This window comes from Canis lupus, chromosome 16 (assembly GCF_003254725.2).
Source record: "Canis lupus dingo isolate Sandy chromosome 16, ASM325472v2, whole genome shotgun sequence".
In the NCBI taxonomy this organism is placed as follows: Eukaryota; Metazoa; Chordata; class Mammalia; order Carnivora; family Canidae; genus Canis; species Canis lupus.
In genome coordinates, this window is record NC_064258.1 from 34,686,213 (window position 1) to 34,705,273 (window position 19,061).

At 41.3% G+C, this 19,061-nt stretch overlaps 1 protein-coding gene and 1 pseudogene across 2 annotated transcripts in view; both read left to right on the forward strand.

The window, feature by feature from the left end:
- The first annotated feature begins 1,586 nt into the window (after nt 1–1,586).
- The window catches only part of GTF2E2 (general transcription factor IIE subunit 2), an 80,475-nt gene continuing 63,000 nt past the window's right edge, over nt 1,587–19,061 (forward strand). Inside the window, exons 1-2 of one of the 2 annotated variants that reach the window (XM_025420013.3) lie at nt 1,587–1,814; nt 11,585–11,754. In XM_025420013.3, coding sequence (XP_025275798.1) covers nt 11,589–11,754 — 166 coding nt within the window. In that variant the 5' untranslated portion in view covers nt 1,587–1,814; nt 11,585–11,588. The remainder of the gene's footprint in view (nt 1,815–11,584; nt 11,755–19,061) is intronic. The other variant, XM_025419935.3, reaches the window with a different exon arrangement.
- Nucleotides 5,974–6,775, forward strand: LOC112642476 (60S ribosomal protein L32-like; annotated as a pseudogene).

A 19,061-nucleotide genomic window follows, 5' to 3' on the forward strand; every position in this document is an offset into this window, starting at 1 on the left:
ACAGGCAGAGCCAAAACCAGGCTCCATGCAGAGAGTCCGATGTGGGACTCCATCCAGGTACTCCAGGATCACACCCTGAGCCGAAGGCAGAAGGGCTTAACCGCCAAGCCACCCAGGCGTCCCTTAAAAATGAAATCTTAAAAAAAATACTAAATAAGCTCAAATTCTACCCACCCCTTTGAATCACTCATCTCCCAAGTGTATGTGTGCTGGTCACTAATAAACTTGTCTTTCTTTTGTTATGGTCTCTTTTGTTAGTCTAATTATTGGGAGAACTTAACATGGATAGAGGGGAAAAAAGACCTTTTTTTCTTTATGGGATGAATGCCTGAGAAGGAAGCAGGGTCCTGGAAAGATATTTACAGAATTGGGTAGGCTACCTAAGAAGTCTGGGGAAAGGCTCTAAGGGAGCAGAGAGCATCAATGCTAGGGAATAAATTGATACAAAACTGGCTCCTATTTCTCAGGACAGGGTAATTTTAACTTTTGGGTTAGTATTTTTCATTTGCTGCCTGCCCCTTCTCCCCATTACACTTCATCAGTTTTTTTTTTTTTAACCAATTTCTGACTTTACCGGGTTGTAAATATTCCAGCAAAGTTACATTTCCTGAAGGTGTCACATGAACATCAAGTGAGTTTATTAGGAAATCCTCCAGAATGAAACTAATTTCAAAAAGGTACACATCAAAAAAAAAAAAAAAAAAAAAAACCACACATCAGTTATCTTTTGGCTTTATTTCCAAGTTTTGAATAAAAATTTATTATTTCATCTAACCTGCACAACAGCCCAATGCAAGTACCTTATTTTGGTAGTACAATTATTCCCATTTCTCAAATGCAAAAACCGAAGCACAGGTTAAGTAACTTGACCAACCAGCACTAAGTAATTAAATAACAGCGTTGAGCACTGGCTTTGCTGCCACCTCCGGTAGTAAGAGAAAGGACAGCCGCAGGAAATATGACACCCTCCAATACCCTGCAGGCGGTGGGCCACGCCAGTTATCTGTTTCGTAGCATTCATTCATTACTCCTATCTCTTCATGCTGCCTTTTAAGTCTAAATCCTCGTCTAAGGGGGTTCACAGGTGTGGTGGTTGGGGATTTAAGCTGGGCTCCACGCCCGTAACTGGTTGCGCGCTGTGCCGTCTTGAGCAGGTCATGGCGCTTCACCCGACTTCTGTTTCTTTTAAAGATTTTATTTATTTATTGATGAGAGACACAAAGAGAGGCAGAGACAGAGGCAGAAGCAGGTTCCACGCGGGGAGCCCGACGTGGGACTCGATCCCAGGTCTCCAGGATCACGCCCTGGGCCGAAGGCGGCACCAAACCGCTGAGCCACCCAGGGAAAGGACAGATTTTTGTGTTCCATTTTAGCAACCGCTCCTCTTCCTACGTAAGCCTCATTCCCCGCCTCCCCCCTTTCCCGCCCGCCCGCCCGCCCGCCGTTGTCATGGAAATCCGGGACGCCCCTGCCGGCCGACTCCCCTCCCGCGGGACCCCGGGCGGGGCACGTGACGGCGCACGCGCGTTCTCGCGGGCGGGGGCGCCGCGGTGCCTGCCGGGACGGAGCTCCTCGTAGCCTGATCAGGAAGTGGCGGGCGGAGTTCCCGGCCGAGTCGCGCCGCCTCAGCCGCCGCCGCCGCCGCCAGTGCCGAGACCCCGACCTGGCGGGGCTGCGCTGGGCGTGCGTGCGGGCAGGCGGGGGCGCTGCTGACGAGGAGCAGGGAGCGGCGGCCACGCGGGCGTGGGCGGCTGGTGGAGGTGGAGGCGCTGGGAGGCGGCGGCCGGTCGCGTGGGGCGGCCCTCCTCGCTCAGGTAGGGGCCGCGGCCGCCGGGTGTGGGGAGCGGAGCCCCGGCCTGTGGTTCCTCGGGAGCGCCTCCTCCTGCGGGGCGAGCCTGTCTTCCGTCGGTCTCTCGGGGACGCGGGGTCTGCGGTTCTCTGCGCGAAACGCCAAACAGTACCAACTTCTGGGGCGCATTGTCTTTTAGGCCGGAGGTCCACTGAGCAAACTTTTGGGTTGGAAAGGGGGAAATTCGCCGTCAGGATGCTGACTGCCTCTCTTCCTGGCCCCCGACCTCACAGGAGCCGTAACTGAGCGGGACGTGTGTGGAGTTGAGGGAACCACGGGGTCCAGCTAAAGGCGGTGATTTAGATGCACCTCCGAGGGCTCTTTTTTTTTTTATTATTTTTTTTTAAGCCGCGTTTTGGAGACTCGGTTTGTACTGATTCCCGAACTTTAGTTATTATAGTCGATGTCTGCAAAGTCTTAAGACCTGCTCCAAATCCAAACACTGGGGTGTACCTTTTCGTCCATCTCCCCGGTCCTGAGATTTAGGAGGTAAGCGGTGTCGTTTCCTACCTTGCCGGCTGTTCCTGGCAATGTTCTTGGGCTTATGCAGAGAAGGAAGCAAAGGAGAAGTAGAAAGGTTGAAAAATAAAAGGCGAATGGTAGAGGGGGAAGAACGTGTGCTCTGGAGCTAGATTTTGATTTAATTTTTGGCTGCTCAGTGACCATGGAAGAACACGTGAACTCCCTGAGTTGTGATGATTTTTTTTTTTTTTTTTTTTTAAGTGGGAAATGGGCATAGGTCTCCTGCGTAGGTCAGTATATGTGAAACTGCAGATTTCTGAGTAGTCTGAAAAAAGAGGTGGAAAAGTTAAGCGGAGCATGCGATGGTGGGAGAGAGAGAGAGAGAGGGAGACCTTCAGCCTTCTGCTCCTGGGTGCCATTGAACGTTACCGGTATCGCACAGGTCGCCTTTGTTTTATTAGAGGCCTTGACCAGCATTTCAGGTCTGGAGTAAGGAAGCTTTTGATTGAGGAGGCCGAGTATTCGTGTCCTGACCTAGGTACTTAACAGCTGTGTGACCCTAAGGGTCCCTCCTCACTTCAGATTTCACGTATTAAAATAAGGAATAAAACTAATACCTATCATTTCAGAGAGTTGTGAGGCTCAAATGCTGTAAGCATTTAGGTTTTTGTAAATTGTAAGGCTTTTGTTTAAGCCTGTGTTAAAATCATGGTTAAAAGCCTGGTTTGATTACCTGTCTTAACACGATGACTTAAACAGCTACAGATGTTTCCTGTTTTAGGTGTGTTGCCCCCATTTAATCACTTGTGATTTCTACCCCCCCACACACTTACCCTCCCCCCACGTCTGCTATCTTTCCAATACCCTAGCATAATCCTCCTGTTATTTTTTCTTTTCAGATCCAACTCAGAATAGTAGCAGTGAGGTAACATTTGTATATAGCTTTATTACTCAGAAAATTGCTTTTCACAAATATTGTCTCATTTTAAAGTTGGGCTAGATGGAGATAGCATTGACAGTATCTTCATTTTGTTTATAATAAAATTGGATTTAGTGAGGTCTATGGATTGCCTAGGTCATGTTGCAGTTACAGATTAGTACTGAGGATTCCAGAAGTCAGGTCTTTGATAACAGTGCCAGTGGCTCTTACTCATTCAAGTTTACTCTGATTATTTTTTTTTTATCAGTGCTTATATTTTTGACTTTTAGCACTCTGAGTCATATTTTATTCATTTTTTAAAAGATTTTATTCATTTATTAATGAGAGACAGAGGGGGTGTGGGCAGAGACACAGGCAGAGGGAGAAGCAGGCTCCATGCAGGGAGCCCATGGGGGACTCGATCCCTGGTCTCCAGGATCACGCCCTGGGCTTGAAGGCTTCGCTAAACTGCTGAGCCACCCGGGCCGCCCTTATTCATTTCTTTTTTTTTTTTTTTTTAAATTTTTTTTAGATTTTTATTTATTTATGATAGTCACACAGAGAGAGAGAGAGAGAGAGGCAGAGACACAGGCAGAGGGAGAAGCAGGCTCCATGCACCGGGAGCCCGACGTGGGATTCGATCCCGGGTGTCCAGGATCGCGCCCCGGGCCAAAGGCAGGCGCTAAACCGCTGCGCCACCCAGGGTTCCCTATTCATTTCTTTTTAAGCAAGATGCTCAGTTCTTTCAGATTTTTCAAATGTAAGCTGCTTGAAGGCAAGGGTTTATCTTCTCGAATTCTTCAAAACCTGGAGTACATGAACACAAGACAACTATACAAAGCTTAGAGTCACAAACACAAGACATTTAATAAAGATTTGTGAAACCTGTAACAAGGCTAAAGCCACTTAAAGATGTTTTTGTGTTCGTTATTCATTTAACAAATATTGAGCTATTCTCTGCATGAAGGCTTTCAAAGTTCAGATAGGGGCCCCCCGGGTGGCTCAGTTGGTTAAGTGTCTGACTTGAGCTCAGCTCTGGTCTTGATCTCAGGGTGGGTGAGTTCAAACCCCATGTTGGGCTCCACACAGTGCAGGGAACCTACTTAGAAGCAAAACAAAACAAGAGCAAAGATAGGATCTTTTTCCTCCCAGACCTTCCTTCCCTGCTTGTGAAGAATGCAAAAATCATTTACATGGTCAGCTTGTTGTGCTTCCTAGACTTTCCACATATTCTGGGAGAGTTCAAACAAGAGGGGAACTTTTTTCTTTTTTGGAGTGTATTTTACACACAATTTTACATTAGTTTCAAGTATACAAAATAGTGATTTTACAACTCTATACCTTATGCTATGCTTATCAGAAGTATAGCTACCATTTGTCACTGTACAATGCTATTATGATACCATTGACTTTATTTTATTCCCTGTGCTAAATCTTTAATCCCCATGACTTATTCATTCCATAACTGGAGGCCTGTATATCCCACTCCCTTTCATCCATTTTGCCCATCCCCATGTCCCCTATATTCCCCTCATCCACCTCCTCTCTGGCAACCATTAGTTTATTCTGTGCTTACTGGTATGAAGAGAGGAATTTAAAAAAAAAATTTAATTCCAGTGTAGTTAATGTACAGTGTTGTATTAGTTTCAGGTGTGTAATACAGTGGTTCACCAATTCGATACTCCTTGCTCATCAAGATAAGTGTACTCTTAATCCCCATTACCTATTTCACCCATCTCTCTCACCTCTCCCCTGGTAACCATCAGTTCTCTATAGCTAAGGGTCTGTTTTTGCTTTGTTTTGTTTCTTAAATTCCACATATGAATGAAATTATATGGTATTTGTCTTTCTCTGATTTATTTCGCTTAACATTATACTCTCCAGATCCATCCATATTGTTGCAAATGGCAAGATAGCATTCTTTTTATGGCTGAATCATTCTGTTGTGTATATATTCCACATCTTCTCTATCCATTCCTTTATCGGTGGATACTTGGGCTGCTTCCATAATTTGACTCTTGTAAATAATCCTGCAGTCAACATGGGGGTGAATATATCTTTTCGAATTAGTTTTTGTAATTTTTCTTTCTTTTTTTTTTTTTTAAAGATTTTATTTTTTTATTCATGTGAGAGAGTGAGAGAGAGGCAGAGACACCAGCAGATGGAGAAGCAGGCTCCTTGCCGGGAGTCTGTTGCAGGACTCAATCCCAGACCAGGATCACGCCCTCAGCCCAAGGCAGATATCAACAGCTGAGCCACGTAGGCATCCCGAGTTTCTGTTTTCCTTGGTTGAATACCCTGTAGTATGATTATTGGATTGTAAAAGAAAAGAGGAACATATTCAAATACTTGTTGAGGGTCACCTGGGTGGCTTAGTTGGTTAAATATCCGACTCTTGATATCAGCACAGGTCTCAATATCATGATTCTGAGTTCAAGCCCCTACTTAAAAACAAATGAATAAAATAAAATCCATGAATGATCTGTGGCCCTTGGTTGTACTGAAGTTGCTTAGAACTGGAGTTTTAGGGCAACCTGGGTGGCTCAGTGGTTTAGTGCCGCTGTTGGCTCAGGGCGTGATCCTGGAGACCCAGGATCAAGTCCCACATCAGGCTCCTTGCATGGAGCCTGCTTCTCCGTCTGCCTGTGTCTCTGCCTCTCTCTCTCTCTCTCTTTCTGTGAGTGTGTCTCTCGTGAATAAATAAATAAAATCTAAAAAAAAAAAAACAAAAAAAAACTGGAGTTTTAGGGCAGCCATTGATGCTGGGCATCATGGCTGCCCTCAGACCTCTGGTGAAGCCCAAGATTGTTAAAAAGAGGACCAAGAAGTTCATCCAGCACCAATATGTTCATAAGTTCATTCAGTCAGACCGATATGTCAAATTTAAGCACAACTGGTGGAAACCCAGAGGCATTGACAATAGGGTATGCAGAAGATTCAAGGGCCAGATCTTGATGCCCAACATTGGTTGTGGGAGCAACAAGAAAACAAAGCACATGCACATGAAGCACCCAGTGGCTTCAGGAAGTTCCTAGTCCACAATGTCAAGGAGCTTGAAGTGCTGCTGATGTGCAACCAGTCTTACTGTGCAGAGATTGCTCACAATGTATCCTCCAAGAACCCTAAAGCCATTGTGGAAAGAGCAACTCAGCTGGCCATCAGAGTCACCAATCCCAATGCCAGGCTGCTTAGCAAAGAAAATGAATTGACATTATGTGCATGTCATATTTGTGTTAGTAAAACCATAAAACTACAAAAAAAAAAAAAAAAACCTGGAGTTTTAGGACTGGGGAAAAAAACAAAAGAGGTCTAGTCTCACCACCTTCTGAATCAGGAATTTTCTGTAGATATTTTTAACTAATTTTAATCCAATTTTTTTAATTGGAGTAAAATTTTTGATTTTACTTAATAGAGTTCACCAGTTTTTTTTTTTTTTTTTTTTTTTTTTTTAAGATTTTATTTAAGAGAGAGAGAAAAGCAGAGACACAGGCAGAGGGAGAAGCAGGCTCCATGCAGGCAGCCTGATGTGGGACTTGATCCCAGGACCCCGGGATCAAGACCTGAGCCAAAGGCAGACACTCAACCACTGAGCCACCCAGGCATCCTGAGAGTTCACCAGTTTTAAACCACACCTTTTCGGGGCCTTCTTTGAAAAAAAAAAAAAAAAAAAAATATATATATATATATAATCGACTCTAGGTGTCTACAATGTTTTATTAGGTTTAGGTGTACAACATATTGAGTCAACAATTATATACATTACTCAGTGCTCACCATAAGTATAGTCCCCATTTGTCACCATGCAACATTATTATTGAGTATATTTGGTAATGTACTTTTCATCTGCATAACTTAGGTATTTTAAAATTGGAAGTCTGTATCTCTTTATTGTCTTTACCTATTTTGCCTATCTCCCCACCAACCTCTCCTTTGGCAACCATGAGTTTGTTCTCTGTATTTGAGTCTGTTCATTTGTTTTTTTTTAGGTTATACATGTAAATGAAATCATACAGTATTTGTCTCTCTGGTTATTTCACTTAGCATTGTATCCTCTAGGTTTAGCAGTGTTGTCTCAAATGGCAAGAACTCTTTTTTATGGCTAATATCCCTTGTGAGTGTGTATCACAGTTTATCTGTTGACAGATGCTTGGGTTGCCTCCATATCTTGGCTATTGTAAATAATGCTGCAATACACATAGGGCTGCATATATTTCCTTGAATTAGTGTTTTTGTTTTCTTTGGGTAAATGCCAGTAGTGGAATTATTGGATCATATGGTATTTCTAGTTTTAATTTTTTGGAACTTCTGTACTGTTTTCCACAGTGGCTGCACCAGTTTGCATTCCTATCAACAGTGCATGAGGGTTGCCTTTCTCCACATTCTTGTCAACACTTGTTCTTTCTTTTTTTTGATATTAGCCATTCTGATTAATGTGGGGTGATATCTTTTTTTTTTTTTTTAAGATTTTTATTTATTCATGAGAGAGAGAGGCAGAGACACAGGCAGAGGGAGAAGCAGGCTCCATGCAGGGAGCCTAATGTGGGACTCGATCCGGGTCTCCAGGATCACACCCTGGGCTGACGGCAGGCGCTAAACCACTGAGCTACCCGGGCTGCCCACGTTGGGTGATAATCTTACTGTGGTTTTTGATTTGCATTTCCCTGGATTAAGTAATGTTAAGCATCTTTTCATATATCTGTTGGCCACTTGTATGTCGTCTTTGGAAAAATGTCTATTCAGATCCTCTACCCATTTTTTTAATCAGAGTGGTTGTGGATTAAAATTTATTAAAAATATCTACAGAAAATTTCTAATTTAGAAGGAGGTGGAACTAGAGCTCTTTAAAAAAAAAAAGATTTTATTTATTCATGAGAAACAGAGAAGCAGAGACACAGGCAGAGGGAGAAGCAGGCTCCCTGTAGGGAGCCCGACTCGAGACTCATTGGGGTCTCCAGGATCACACCCTGGGCGGAAGGCGGCGATAAACCACTGAGCAACCCAGGTTGTCCAGGACTCTTGTTTTTTTCTTTTTTCCCCCAGTTGTAAAACACCAGTTCTGAGCAGCTTCAGTATAACCAGGGAAGCCACAGATCATTCAACAAGTATTTTATTTTATTTATTTGTTTTTAAATAGGGGCTTGAACTCCATGGTTGTGGGTTTTTGTTTTTTTGCCTTTGGTGTTAAATTATATAAGTTCTTTTTTTTTTTTTTTTTAAATATTTTATTTATTTATTCATGAGAGACACACAGAGCGAGGCAGAGACACAGGCAGAGGGAGAAGCAGGCTCCATGCATCGGGAGCCCAATGTGGGATTCGATCCCGGGTCTCCAGGATCGTGCCCTGGGCCAAAGGCAGGCGCCAAACTGCTGCGCCACCCAGGGATCCCTATAAGTTCTTTATATATTTTGGATATTAACCCCTTATCGGGTATATAATTTACAAATATCTTCTGTCGTTCAGTAGGTTATCTTTTTGTTGGTGGTTTCTTTTGCTGTGCACAAGCTTTTTATTTTGATGAAGCCCCAGTAGTTTATTTTTGCTTTTGTCTCCCTTGCCTGAGAAGACCTATCTAGAAAAAATGTTGCTAAGGCCAATGTCCAAGAGATTACTGTCTATGTTTTCTTTTAGGAGTTTTATTAAAGTTTCACATCTCACATCTGGTCTTTTTTTTTTTTTTTTTTTTATAATTTTTTATTTATTTATGATAGTCACAGAGAGAGAGAGAGGCAGAGACACAGGCAGAGGGAGAAGCAGGCTCCATGCACCGGGAGCCCGATGTGGGAATCGATCCCGGGTCTCCAGGATCGCGCCCTGGGCCAAAGGCAGGCGCCAAACCGCTGCGCCACCCAGGGATCCCTCACATCTGGTCTTGAATCCATTTTGAGTTTATATTTGTGTGTGGTGTAAGAAAATGGTCCCGTTTCATCGTGGTTTTTTTTTTTTTTTTTTTTTGCATGTAGCTGTCCAGTTTTCCCCAACACCATTTGTTGAAGAGCCTATCTTTTCCCTGTTGTATGTTCTTTCCTCCTTTGTCATGGATTCATTGACCACATAGGTATGGATTTGTTTTTGGGATCTCTGTTCTGTTGATCTAGGTGTCTCTTTTTGTGAGAGAGCCATACTACATAGCTTTGTAGTATATCTTGAAATCTGGGATTGTGATACCTCCAGCTTTGTGCTGCTTTTTCAAGAATACTTTGGCTACTCAGGGTCTTTTGTGTTGTTTTCTTTTTGAGATTTTGTTAAGAGAGAAAGACAGACACCAAGCGGGGGGAGAGGCAGAGGGAGAGAGAGAGAGAGCAGGCTCCTTGATGAGCAGAGAGCCTGACATGGGGCTTGATCCCAGGATCTCGGATCATGACCTGAGCCAAAGGCAGATGCTTAAGGGACTGAGCCACCCAGGTACCCCTCTTTTGTGATTTTATACAAATTTTAGGATTATGTGTTCTAGTTCTGTGAAAAATGCTATTGGTATTTTGATTGGGATTGCATTGAATCTGAAGATTGCTTTGAGAAGTAAGGACATTTTAATGATACTCTTTTAATCCATGAATGTGGAATATCTTTCCATTTATGTCATCTTCAGTTTCTTTCATCAATGTTTTATAGTTTTTAGAGTGTAGGTCTTTGTGGTTAAATTTATTCTTGGGTATTTTATTCTTCTGGTGCAGTTGTAAATGGGGTTGTTTTTCTTAATTTCTCTTTCTGCTACTTTGTTATTAGAGTATAGGAACAGAACAAATTCCTGTATATTGATTTTTATATCCTGCAACTTTACTGAATTCATGTACTATATTTTTTGGTGGCTTCTTTAGGGTTTTCTGTATATTAAGTTATGTCTTCTGCAAATAGTAACAGTTTTATGTGTTCATTACTAGTTTGCCTTTTAAAAATATGTATATTTTTTAAGATTTTATTTACTTATTTGACAGCACAAGCAGGGGGGAAGGGTAGAGAGAAGGAGAGGGAGAAGCAGAAGCAGGCTCCTTCTGAGCATGAAGGTTGATGTGGGACTTAATCCCAGGACTCTGAGATGGCGACCTGATCCAAAGTCAGACACTTAATTGACCCAGGTGCCCCACAAGTTTGGATGCTTTTTCTTTTCTGATTACTACATCTAGTACTTCCACTGCTGTGTTGAATAAAAGTAGATATCCCTGTCTTATTCCTCATCTTAGAGGAAAAGCTTTTACCACTGAGTATGATGTTAACTTTGAGTTTTTCATATTTGGTTTTAATTATGTTGAAGTATGTTCCCTATAAACCCACTTGGTTGAGAATTTTTATCCTGAACAGATTTTTATTTTGTCAAATGCTTTTTATGTATTAGATGATCATATTGTTTGGGGAAATTTTTTTTTTTTTAAGATTTTATTTATTCGAGAGAGAGGCAGAGACCTAGGCAGAGGGAGAAGCAGGCTCCATGCAGGGAGCCTGATGTGGGACTCATCCTGGGACTCCAGGATCACACCCTGGGCCGAAGGCAGGCACTAAACCGCTGAACCATCCAGGTGACCTAATTTTAATATTTTATTTAACCTAGTGTATCCAAAAAATTATCACATCAACATGTAATCTAAAATATCTCATCAGGAATGCCTGGGTGGCTCAGTGGTTGAGTGTCTGCCTTTGGCTCCCAGGGTGTGATTGTGGAGTCCCAGGATCGAGTCTTGTATCGGGCTCCTCGCGAGGGGCCTGCTTATCCCTCTACCTATGTCTCTGCCTCTCTCTGTGTCTCTCATGAATGAGTTAATAAAATCTTAAAAAAAAAAAAAATCATCAGTAATTCCAAAAGTTCTTTGTACTATGTTTTAAATCTGATTTGTATTTTATACCTAACGTACATCTCAATTCTAGCCCCATTTCAGGTGTTCCATAGGCACATGTGGCCAGTGGCTATCATATTGGACAGTGTAGTTCTGGAGCTTTAGAGAAGAATAATTCTTTTTACTAGTGTCTAGCATAGTGCCTGGCACACAATAGGCACTAATTAAAGATTTTTTTTTTTTTAAAGATTTTATTTATTTATTCATAGAGACACAGCTAGAGAGAGAGGCAGAGACACAGGCAGAGGGAGGAGCAGGCTCCATGCAGGGAGCCTGATGTGGGACTTGATCCGGGGTCTCGAGGATCACGCCCTGGGCTGCAGGCGGCGCTAAACCGCTGCACCACCGGGGCTGCCCTAATTAAAGATTTTTAAGTGAGTGACTAAATGAATAAATACAAATGCTGGAGAGCTGGTAATAAAAGGTAATTTTGTTTGGAAGTAATTCTTCTTGGGAACTAGAGATTTGGTCTATATGTTTGAATGATTAGATCCTGTATTAAAGATACTTACTTATATCTTTGCAGAATTATGGATCCAAGCCTGTTGAGAGAACGGGAGCTGTTCAAAAAACGAGCTCTCTCCACTCCTGTAGTAGAAAAACGTTCAGTATCTTCTGAATCATCATCATCATCATCAAAGAAGAAGAAAGCAAAGCTAGAACATGGAGGATCATCAGGCTCTAAACAGAATTCTGGTTAGTAAAATTGACTTTAGGATTGTTTAGTTTTTATTTTTCAGAAAACCATTTAGTCATGGCAAGTTCATTTTTTAGTCCAACATCCATCCGTATTTATTGTTAAACACTGTTAAGTATAAGGGAATGTAATGATAAGAGAATATATAGCTTTTAAGATGTTAATAGTCTTGTATTAAAGGTAGAATTTAGGTTATTACCTTTTCAGAAATTAACTTTAATTTGTATACTGTTTAGTTCACTCATTTAAAGTGTACAATTAAAAAATTTTTAGTAAATTTACAGAATTGTGCAATCATTACTATAATTGAATTTTAGAACATTTCCATCATCTCCAAAAGATCCTTTGCACCCATTTGCAGTCGCTTCTTGTCTCCACCCCTGCCCCAGATAAACAAGTCTTTTTTTTTAATAAACAATAGTCTACTTTCTGTCTCTGTATATTTGCCTTTTCTGGATATTTCATATAAATGGAATTGAACAATATGTAGTCTTTAGTGTATGGCTTCTTTTATATAGCATTTATTGAGATGATTGTGTTCTTTTTTGTTGTTTATGCAATTAACATGATATATATCACATTAGTTGGTTTTTCAGATGTTAAACCAGTCCTTGCATTCTTGCAATAAATCCTACTTGGTTGTGGTGTATAATTCTTTTTATTTATTGTGGGATTCAGTTTGCTGGTATTTTTTTGGTCCAGGATTCATCTATATGTAGCATGTGTCAGTATTTCATTCTATTTTATTGCTGGCAAGTAATCCATTGTATGGGTATACTACAATTTGTTTATCCCTTCATCAGTCAATGGACATTTTGATTATTTCTTTTTGACTGTTATGAATAGTGCTGCTGCTATGAACATTAATGTACAAGCTTTTTTGTGCACTTTTTTTCCCTCTTGGATAGAGTACCTAAGAGTGGAACTTCTGAGTCATGTGGTATATTTATGTTTAACTGATATTTTATTTTATTTTATTTTATTTTATTTTATTTATTTTATTTATTTTATTTATTTTAATTTTATTATTTTATTTTATTTTATTTTATTTTATTTTATTTTATTTTATTTTATTTTATTTTTTATATGTTTAACTTTTTAAGAAACTACCAAAATGACTATACCATTTTACATTTTACATTCTCACCATCAGTGCATGAGGGTTCTATTTTTTTCATTCTTGTAAATCTTGTTATTACTTGTCTTTTTGATTATAGGTATTTTAGTAGTTATAAAGTGATATCATTGTGTGTATATGGTTTTAAAAATATTTTTAATTTTTTTTTAAAATTTATTTATGATAGTCACAGAGAGAGAGAGAGAGAGAGAGAGGCAGAGACACAGGCAGAGGGAGAAGCAGGCTCCATGCACCGGGAGCCCGACGTGGGATTTGATCCTGGGTCTCCAGGATCGCACCCTGGGCCAAAGGCAGGCGCCAAACCGCTGCACCACCCAGGGATCCCTAAAAATATTTTTAAATTTATTTTTATTTTTATTTTTATTTTTTTTTTTAAATTTTAATTTTTATTTATTCATGATAGGCACACAGTGAGAGAGAGAGGCAGAGACACAGGCAGAGGGAGAAGCAGGCTCCATGCACCGGGAGCCCGACGTGGGATTCGATCCCGGGTCTCCAGGATCGCGCCCTGGGCCAAAGGCAGGCGCCAAACCGCTGTGCCACCCAGGGATCCCTATTTTTATTTTTTTAAATATTTTATTTAGACAGGCGGAGAAACAGGCTCCATGCAGGGAGCCTGATGGTGGGTCTCGATCCCGGGACCCCAGGATCATGCCCTGAGCCAAAGGCAGATGCTCAACTGCTGAGCCACACAGGCATCCATGTTTTTTTTTTTATTTTTATTTAATTATTAGTATTTTTTAAAAAGATTTATTCATGAGAGAGAGAGAGAGAGAGAGAGGCAGAGACACAGGCAGAGGGAGAAGCAGGCTCCATGCAGGGAGCCTGATGGGGAACTTGATCCTGGACTCCAGGAGCACGCCCTGGGTCGAAGGCAGGCGCTAAACCGCTGAGCTACCCAGGGATCCCCTATTTGTGATTTTTATAGGGATTGCATTGAATCTATAAATCAATTTGGGGAGAATTGCTATCTTAACAATACTAAGTCTTCCAGGCAATGAACATGGATATCTTCTCATCAATTTAGGTTTTTAATTTCTTTTTTTATAGTTTTATAGTTTTTATATATAAGTGTTACATTTATGTTAATTTTTTATTTTTTAAGATTTTATTTATTCGTGAGAGACAGAAGCAGAGATACAGGCAGAGGGAGAAGCAGGCTCCATTCAGGGAGCCGGATGTGGGACTCAATCCCCGGTCTCCAGGATCCTGCCCTGGACTAAACTGCTGAGCCACCGGGGCTGCCCTATGTTTATGTTATTAAATTTATTCCTAAGTAGTTTATTCTTTTTAATATTATTGTTGATGAAATTATTTTCTCACTTTGATTTTTGGATTATTCATTAGTTAGTATATAGAAATACAATAGATTTTTTTTTTTTTAAAGATTTTACTTATTTATTCATGATAGACATAGAGCGAGGGAGAGAGAGGCAGAGATACAGGCAGAGCGGGGAGAAGCAGGCTTCATGCCAGGAGCCTGACGCGGGAATCGATCCCAGGACTCCAGGATCAGACCCGGACCAAAGGCAGGTGCTAAACTGCTGAGCTGCCCAGGGATCCCCTCAATAGATTTTTATTTATTTTTTTTTTTTAAATTTTTATTTATTTATGATAGTCACAGAGAGAGAGAGAGAGAGAGGCAGAGACACAGGCAGAGGGAGAAGCAGGCTCCATGCACCGGGAGCCTGACGTGGGGTTCGATCCCGGGTCTCCAGGATCGCGCCCTGGGCCAAAGGCAGGCGCTAAACCACTGCGCCACCCAGGGATCCCTAGATTTTTAAAATAATTTTTTTAATGAGATTTGAGAGAGAGCGTATGAATGGGGGAGGGGCATATGGCAAAACAGATACTCTGCTGAACAACACCCTGGGATTATGATCAGAGTGAGGCAGATATTTAGCCACCCAGGTCCCCCAGAAATACAATAGTTTTTTGTACATTGATCTCGTATTCTACAACCTTGCTGAACTTGTTCATTGTTTCTAGTTCTGTGTGTAAATTCTGTAGGATCTTTTTATGTACAAGATTATGTCATATGTGAAGAAGGACAGATTTACTTTGTCCTTTCCAAATGACTTTTTTTTTTTTTTTTTAAGATTTATTTTTTCATGAAAGATAGAGACAGAGACACAGGCAGTGGGAGAAGCAGGCTCGATGCAGGGAGCCTGATGCGGGACCCGATCCTGGGACCCCAGGACCACACCCTGAGCCACCCAGGGATCTCCAAATGCCTTTGGAATGCCCTTCCTTCTTTTCCTCCTTTCCTCCTTGGACTATATGATGTTGACTACAGATGGTGAGCGTGAACATCTTTCCCTTGTTCCTGATCTTAGGGGAAAGGCATTCAATCTTCCACCTTTATGTATGATCTTAGCTGCATAGATTTTGTAGATGTCCATTATCAGGTTGAAGTTTCTGTCTACGTCTTGTTTGTTGAGAGTTTCTAATCTTAAATGGATATTGGATGTTGTCAAATGCTTTTTCTGCATTTATTGAGAAGATCATGTTGCTCTTGTTCTTTATTAATATTACATTAATTGATTTTCAGATGTTAAGCCAATCTGGCATTCTTAGAATAAATCCTACTTCGTTATGATATGAGGTATGGAATTCAGATTGCTGGTATTTTGTATAGGAATTTTGTGTTTATATTCATGAGGTTTATGATTTGTATAGTTTTCTTGTGGTGCCCACTAGGGTATTTCTGGCCTAATGATTGGTAAAGTGTTCCCTTTTCTACTGTTTTCTGGAAGAGTTTGTGAAGGTTTGATATAATTTTCCCTTTAAATGTTTGGTAGAGTTCACGAGTAAAGCTATTTTGGCTAGAACTTTCCTTTGTGGGAAGCTCTTGTAGAAATTCGGGTTATCTGTTATCTTCTTGAGTTAATTTTGGTGTTTTGTATCCTCTTAGGAGTTTGCCCATTTCATTATCTACATTGTCTAAAGTTTTCCAATATTTTCTTGGAATCCTTTGATTTCTGTGAGGTTGGTAATGATAATTCCTCTCGACCTTCATTTCTGATGAAGGAGTTTGTGTTTTATTTGTTCTTTTCAAAAAGCCAACTTTGGTTTCATTTATTTTTCTTTTGTGTTTTTCTATTTTTTATTTTATTTATTTCTATGTCACCATTATTTCCTTTTTTTCTTATTTTGAGTTTAGTCTTAGACTGTTACCTTTTTTTTTTAAAGATTTTATTTATACATTCATAGAGATGCAGAGAGAGGGGGGGGGGGGGCAGAGACACAGGCAGAGGGAGAAGCAGGCTACATGCAAAGAGCCCGATGTGGGACTTGATCCCAGGACCCCAGGATCACACCCTGAACCGAAGGCATACACTCAACTGCTGAGCCACCTAGGTGTGCCTACTTTTCTGAGGGAGTTTGGAACTGTAACTATTGTGTTATATTAAGCACCAATTTTTAAAAATAAATTTATTTTTTATTGGTGTTCAATTTGCCAACATACAGAATAACACCCAGTGCTCATCCCTCCAACCAGTCACCCCCACCCTCCGCCCTCCTCCCCTTCCACCACCCCTAGTTCGTTTCCCAGAGTTAGGAGTTTAAGCACCAATTTTGGAACTTGGTCAAAGTGACATGAATTTGGGTCTGTGGGTTTCTTTTTTTTTAAACACTACAAAATTTCAGTGGCTTAAAGACGAAGATTTGTTTCTCTTTCATACCACGTGTTTATCATCTGTTGGCAAAGATGTTAGCTCCTTATAATCACTGAAAGGACCCAGACTCATAGAGTATCTGATATTTCAAAAGTTGTTGGTTTCAGTGCCAGCAGGAAAAAGAACTTGAAGATCTTGCCTGGCAGTTCACATCCTCTTGCCTGGAGAGGAGACACCACTATCTCTCACAACTCATTTTCTAGAGCTAGTCACAGGGCTGTACCCAGACACAAGGAGTTCCAAGTTCTCTAAAAAGGGAGAGCTGGAAATACTGGATATAAACACTGAAGATTGCCGTACTACCCTAGATTGATTGGGTCACTATCAGTGGATTGATTGCCTGATTAGGTACTTACAGGGTTTCCTCGCTTAACTTCTTGATATCTCTCTACAGCAGTGATTTTTCTTTTTAAAAAATTTTTTAAAAGATTTTATTTATTTATTCATGAGAGACATAGAGAGGCAGAGACACAGGCAGAGGAAGAAGCAGGCTCCATGCAGGGAGCCTGACTTGGGACTCCATCCCAGTTCTCCAGGATCACACCCTGGACCGCAGGCAGTGCTAAACCGCTGCGCCATCGGGGCTGCCTAGCAGTGATTTTTCTAATCCACAGTCTGATGATGTGACTGTTTAAAGCTGATCGTCATTCCTTTTCCTTTCCTTTTTCCTTTTTCCTTTTTTCTTTTTCCTTTTTCCTTTATCCTTTTTCCTTTCCCTCCCCTCCCCTCCCCTCCCCTCCCCTCCCCTCCTCTCCTCCTTTTTTTTTTTTTTTTTATTTATTCATGAGAGACACAGAGAGAGGCAGAGACACAGGCAGAGGAAGAGGAGCCTGATATGGGGACTCGATCCCAGGACCCTGGGATCACGCCCTGGGCCAAAGGCATATGCTCAACCACTGAGCCGCCCATGCATCCCTGATCATCATTACTTTTCACATGAAGTCCATCTTTTCCTGCTGTCTGCATGCCCTGCATGATCTAGTCTCCAGTTCCTTTTATACCCATATCTCACTTTTTTCTTATACTCTGTCCTGCGACACTGGCCTGGAGATCCTTTAACATGCTTTACTCCCTTTGGCCTCTTGACCTTTGCCCACATTATGTCCTCTTGATGGAATATTGTTTCTTAGCTTCTCTTTCCTTAGGCTAACTTCTAATCCTCTTTTAGGTTGGAGCTTAAAAGTCCTATTATTTCTACTTTCCTATTTGAATTCAGAGCTTAGCCTTTGATTCCCATAGCACTCATTATTTCTGACAAAGCTATTGTGTGTCATTGTAATTACATGATTACTTGTTTGCCATTGTAACCTAATCTCTCACACATAGAAGGACTTGATACATGTTTGTTGAGTGGTTAAATTACAGCCTACATAGGGAAAAGTTAGTAGTGTCCATTATCAAGAAATTTAGTAATTAAAGGATCTGTATGCTTCTCATTTATGGCAAGGACTCCAAAGTTTGCCATTTATGAAAATGTGTTATTTTTTTTTAAGATTTTATTTATTCATGAGAGACACAGATACAGGCAGAGGGAGAAGTAGGAGGGAAGCCTAATGGAGGACTCGATCCCGGGACCCTGGGATCATGACCCGAGCCAAAGGCAGACGCTCAACCACGTAGCCACCAGGCGTTCCTGAAAATGTGGTTTTAACAGTGCTTGGAATATCTCCTGTTACCAAAAATATTTTGTATACCACATTTCACAAGTACTTTGAAAATTGGTTACATTATCTTTTTTTTTTTTTTAAGATTTTATTTATTTATTCATGAGAGAGAGAGAGAGAGAGAGAGAGAGGCAGAGTTAGAGGGAGAAGCAGGTTACATGCAGGAGCCTGATGTGGGACTGGATCCTGAGAGAGAGAGGCAGACACACAGAGAGAAGCAGGCTACATGCGGGAGCCTGACATGGGACTGGATCCTGGGACTCTAGGATCACGCCCTAGGCCGAAGGCAGGCATTAAACTACTGAGCCACCCAAGGATCCCCTGACAAGGTTCTCTAAGTTTAAAATGATGGATATGTATTTTTCTTTTTAAGATTTATTTATCTGAGAGAGAAAGAGAGGGAGAGCTGGGGGAAGGGTAGAAGAGAGAATATTTCAAGCAGACTCCCTGCTGAGCCCCACGTGGGGTTCCACCTCACAACCTGTGAAATCAAGTCCTGAGACCCAAGAGATCAAAGCCTGGGCTGAAACCAGAGTCAGACAGCCAACTGACTAAGCCACCCATGCGCCCCTAGATATGTATTTTTTTTTTAAGATTTTATTTATTTATTCATGAGAGACAGACAGAGAGAGAGAGAGAGAGAGAGAGAGAGAGATAGGCAGAGACACAGGCAGAAGGAGAAGCAGGCTCCATGCCGGGAGCCTGACATGGGATTCGATCCCAGGACTCCAGGATCACGCCCTGGGCCAAAGGCGGGTACTAAACCGCTGAGCCACTGAGGGATCCCCATAGATATGTATTTTTCACTTCATATATCAGATATT